This window comes from Phalaenopsis equestris, unplaced genomic scaffold, assembly GCF_001263595.1.
Source record: "Phalaenopsis equestris unplaced genomic scaffold, ASM126359v1 Scaffold213388, whole genome shotgun sequence".
In the NCBI taxonomy this organism is placed as follows: Eukaryota; Viridiplantae; Streptophyta; class Magnoliopsida; order Asparagales; family Orchidaceae; genus Phalaenopsis; species Phalaenopsis equestris.
The window spans coordinates 606-5,420 of record NW_018232234.1 but is presented as its reverse complement, the minus strand read 5'-3'; the positions used below and the strand labels follow the sequence as shown (position 1 = coordinate 5,420).

The window sequence follows — 4,815 nt, the reverse complement described above, 5'->3', positions numbered from 1 at the left end:
TTGTGCTTAGTGTTAGTGTTCTTGGTGATTATTTTCCATCTCTTATTGTTGATGATTTATGAGTTTCCTTATTTATTACCTTGTTTTTATCATATGATCCGGAACCAAAAACAGCGAATAAATTGCACTAGAGAGGTGAGGAAACTCAGAGGAGGGCTGATTTTACTAATATCAATGAAAACAAAATACAATACAATATTGATCTACTGTTTGAGAGGTACATAATCTCTTTACAAGCCCTAGACGCCGCTAGGAACACCACTAGAAAAGAAAAATTGCACCCAAACTAAATATAAAAACAAACCCTAGCCAGTTAAACCTTAAATATTTTCCAAGATCCCTTTCAAACTTTTTCCCCCAAACCACCCTTGATTTTCCTCGTCTTGTTAGTTATTATTGGTTGTGTGGGCCCCACCCGGGTGCTAAAATTGGTTTCAAACACTCCTAGGTATTTCGCTCCTTTAGGCTGGGCCGGCTGGCTTCGTCAGACTGCGGGCTAGGCTGGCTGGGTTTGGTCGGTTTGGACCTCTCCTCGCTAGACCGGTTCTTCTATAGAGCTGAAGATCCCGTGGCTCTCCCGTCTACAAGAGTAGAAGTAGCACGCGTATCAGATTTCTAACTATTGATGCAAGGAGTACTATATTAAATGTTGTGTGTATATTCTACGTAATATCTTTAGATGAAGTATGCTATTTTTGATCTTCATGAATATAATTTTTATTTTGTAAGGTTATTAATTTATTGTCATAATTCTAAGCAATACAATAGAATTCGCTAGGCCTTCGATATTGGAAGATTAATTTCTTAAGCATAAAACCTGTCAATTATAATTTTCTTATAATTATATACGTTTTAGAAAAACTTACATGTATATCACCCGAAATATTGTTATTTATAAATTTATTTCAAATGGCTTTATTTTGAACTATAAAATCTAAGTATTTGCATTCCACCTTCAAATCATTGGTAATACAATTAAAAAAAAAATTGTTGTTTAGGGGTTTGTTGTGAATTTCCAAATTGGAGCCAATTTAAAGAAAAAAATGCTTAAGGGCTGTTGTTTTGTATATAGCAATGTTTCGAGTGTATTACTTGTAAGTGCCTCATTTTTCGCTTTCATTCCCAACACACATTACATTTATCAATATATTTCTAAAAATGCTTTGCTATCTCGCCAAATTTGAAATATATAGAAATTTGACCCCATCATATCTTTTAGTTTACTTTGAGTGAGTTGTCTCTCCTACACATCATGCTTTGAATATGAAGTTTTGCCTTAATTTACCGATCATTCCAACATTACAAATCTACCCAAAAAATTTTAAAAGAACACTTATTACATTTGTCAATATATTTCTGAAAATGCTTTGCAATCTGACCCCATCATAACTTTTAGTTCACTTTGAGTGGGTTGTCTCACCTAAACATCATGTTTTGGATTCGAAGTTTTGCTTTAAGTTGCCAAACATTCCAACTTTACAAATGTACCCAAAAAATTTTTAAAAGCATGCAAGATACATCCATTAAGTTATTTCCTCCACAGAAAATTAGCCCTGGCAAAATTATTAGGAGCATGATCATATCATAGAATAAACCAACAAATTTTACAACATGACAAAACCTTTCACAGACTTGCTGCATCAACATTTCAACACCCACCAAACTTCTCCACATCTAAAGTCAACAACCACCATGCATCAACATTTAAATCTTTCTCCATCTCCAAACACTCATTGCATAGCAATCGCATCAAATATCCACATATTTTCTTCCCTTAACAGAGCAATAAATATATACTCAAAACTACTTTTAACATCAAAATTATGAGTCTGGACACTACGAATTATTCGTTCCATTCGACGGCTTCGCGAGCCCCAGCCTTGACGCGACCGCATTCGCTATCAGCTCATTCGCTTTATCTGTCGGATGATACTCATCCCAGAACACATACTTGCTTCTATCTTTACACAATGATGACAATGGAGTACATGTAAGTGTAGGCCTGATCTTCGCCACTCGACAGCATGGCTCATTCGAGTTCGTAAAACCTGCAAATACGAAAATAATAATTTGTCAAACATTAATTTTCATAATTTGATCTGAAACATTTGGCAGAATTTACAAACCATATATCTCAGGGCGATTAATAAGATCCAAAAAGATATTGTAGGCATCTCCAAACTGGAAGGTAGCATTTGGAAGAGTTTTTGACAGATTCTCAATTACAGCCCTGGTTTTGTTGTTGAACATAATGGATAGTTTGTTTGTAGATTCCTGACACTCTCCTGATAATGTCATGAATCTCTGCAAGGGGATACATCCCATAGGTCCTAAACCGAAGAATGTAAGTTTTCGCGCACCTAACGAGTACAAAAGCTGCAGAATTTGCACAGGTTTGATTTTTCAATCAGAGTTTTGCAGAAAAAAATGTTTATTTTTGCAGAATTTGAGTTGTTCTGAGAATTTTGGCTTACTCTTAGTTGGCCTTCGAGCGATCTTACGACGTAGTTTGTGAAGGTTTCGCCATTATAAGTCCATGAATCAGCATAGACTGGCAAGAGAAAGTTGTTGATGTAATCGTTGCTGCCCAATGCTACAACGTAGTGAGATTGTAGGAAGAATTTGGTTGCGGCCTCCTCGCCAAGTTTCATCTTTATCATTTCCTGAGTTCCTTGAAACAATTCGATTTGCTTCGAAAGTGAAAATCTTTGAATCTGGAATGCAATTTTTTTATCCATCATTGCAGAAAAGTATGAAGAGCAGTTTGTTTGGATTCAACTAAGGGTTAAATTTGTTAGATGACTTGTAATAAGGTTTAGAAAACCGGACTGGACCGGCCTGAGCGGCCGGTTCAACTGTGAATCAGCCAGAGGTTTGGTTTTAATCGGCATAAAAAACCCCTCTCGCATAGAACGGAACAACCTAGAATTGGATTAAACCGGAGGTTCAACCCTAGAACCGGCAAACCGGCACTGGTTCCAAGGAACTGTTCGGTTCACATGCATTTACATCTTTACTACCCAATTCTTATGTATTTACATATCTAACACCTAAATTTTATTTTATTTTTTTCATTTTTACAAAACAAATCTTTGAAATCATATCGAAGATACAAATATTTTAAGAGCTAAATATTATTTGTTTATTCATTATTTAAGTAAGTCGAGCCATAACGAGCCATATACAATCAAACAAAAGTTTATTCAATGTATTCGTGTTTGACTCGTTTGCTTAACAAACGAATCAAACACAAGCTATTGGCAAGTTTTAGCAATCCTATCTATAGGACAATATCTCATATCTAAACTTTCAACTTATATAGGATTTTGGTGTTTTAAACCTCTGCATGAGAATATCTGTTTCACTTTTAAAAAGTGGTAGGTATTTATATGAAAGTTTAGGTGTGATATATGTAAATATATAAGAATTGTGTGTTATTTATGTAAATGCCGCTACAATTTACTACATTTTTAATTTACAGAAACTATATCAATCAAATGAGATAGAATTTTAATACTTACAAAGAGAGATGAAGTTTCATTCAAGATGCCACCACCTCCTGATGCATAGCTAACTCCACTGTTTAGTATAGTTTCGTCATCCAGTGAAGGGTCCAGGAAAGCTGGCGGCCTTGGAAGACCCATTTTGTCACCTGAAATAGAAGGAGACCAGACCTTCTCATTAGTCATCTCTTGGGCCATTTACATTCATACCACTCAAATCATAGGTATTTACATATCTAACACATTTTTTTTTCTCTTTTTTTATGTTTATACCACCCATATCTTTCCGATCACTAAAAAAAATGCCATTATTTTAATTTTAAAAAGTAAAATACATATTTTTCATATGCATGGGTAAGATAGCATGTACCTAAAAATTACAGTTTAGGTGTTAGATATGTAAATACATATAATTAAACAAGAGATTTTTAACTAGCTGAAGATAGGCTGTTTGCCTGTGACACTTAATTTCATGAAGTTTTATTTCTTTGTCGGAATAAATTCTTAATTAGATTTCTTAAATCTGAATTTACTTTATAAAAGAGATGGAATACTGAACACAAAAATAATCGCTTTATTGTAGCGTTGGATTTATGTTGGTGTTTTGATTAGATTTAAGTTAAACCCATACTAAATCTATTAAAAGTATGCTCCCAAACAACCCCTAACATTGAATAAGTTAAATCTTAAGCGACTACTCTACTCATAAGTAGGGCTGTAAGAACAGCTCGCTGTTCGCAAACAGCTCGTGTTCGACTCATTAGAAAGCTCATATTCAGTTCGTTCGCTAAGTTAACGAGCCGAACACGAACAAAAATTTGTCCGTTCGTGTTTGACTCGTTTTGGCTTGAAATACCACTCACCAATTATATATATTGAGGAGTAGTATTTTTAAAAGTTTTAATTGACTACAATGCTACAAAGATTTGAAATCAATTAAAAGTATTTGTTAAGGAATTAGAATAAAAATTATTAAATTAGATTCAAATGATGTTTTCATATAAACAATAATTTTTAAATCTGGTCCCAATCCTTGACATCTTAAAACTACATGCATAGGGTTGTCAAAATGACTCTTTGTTCATGAACAACTCGTGTTTGACTTGTTAAACAAACGAACTGAACACAAACATACTTTTTGAGCTCGAAATATGCCTCGTTTACACCCCCTACTCATGACGCAGTTATCAACAAGATCAAATTCCATCATAACACTATCAGATTCTCTTCAATCAATTTACTAACAAAGACAGAACTTTACCGACTATATCCGCAATGGTGCGGCCATTAGTGAACCTTCCAAGATCGGAAG

General features: G+C 34.4%; 1 protein-coding gene across 1 annotated transcript; it reads right to left on the bottom strand.

The window, feature by feature from the left end:
* Positions 1-1,556: 1,556 nt before the first annotated feature.
* On the bottom strand, positions 1,557-4,799 carry LOC110036967 (GDSL esterase/lipase At1g74460-like; the record flags this gene model as incomplete). The annotated part of the gene is made up of 5 exons (XM_020741531.1): positions 1,557-2,048; positions 2,127-2,376; positions 2,475-2,714; positions 3,522-3,652; positions 4,765-4,799. Coding segments are annotated over 5 exons (868 nt in total), but the record flags the coding sequence as incomplete, so codon positions are not given.
* Between the last annotated feature and the right edge of the window lie 16 nt (positions 4,800-4,815).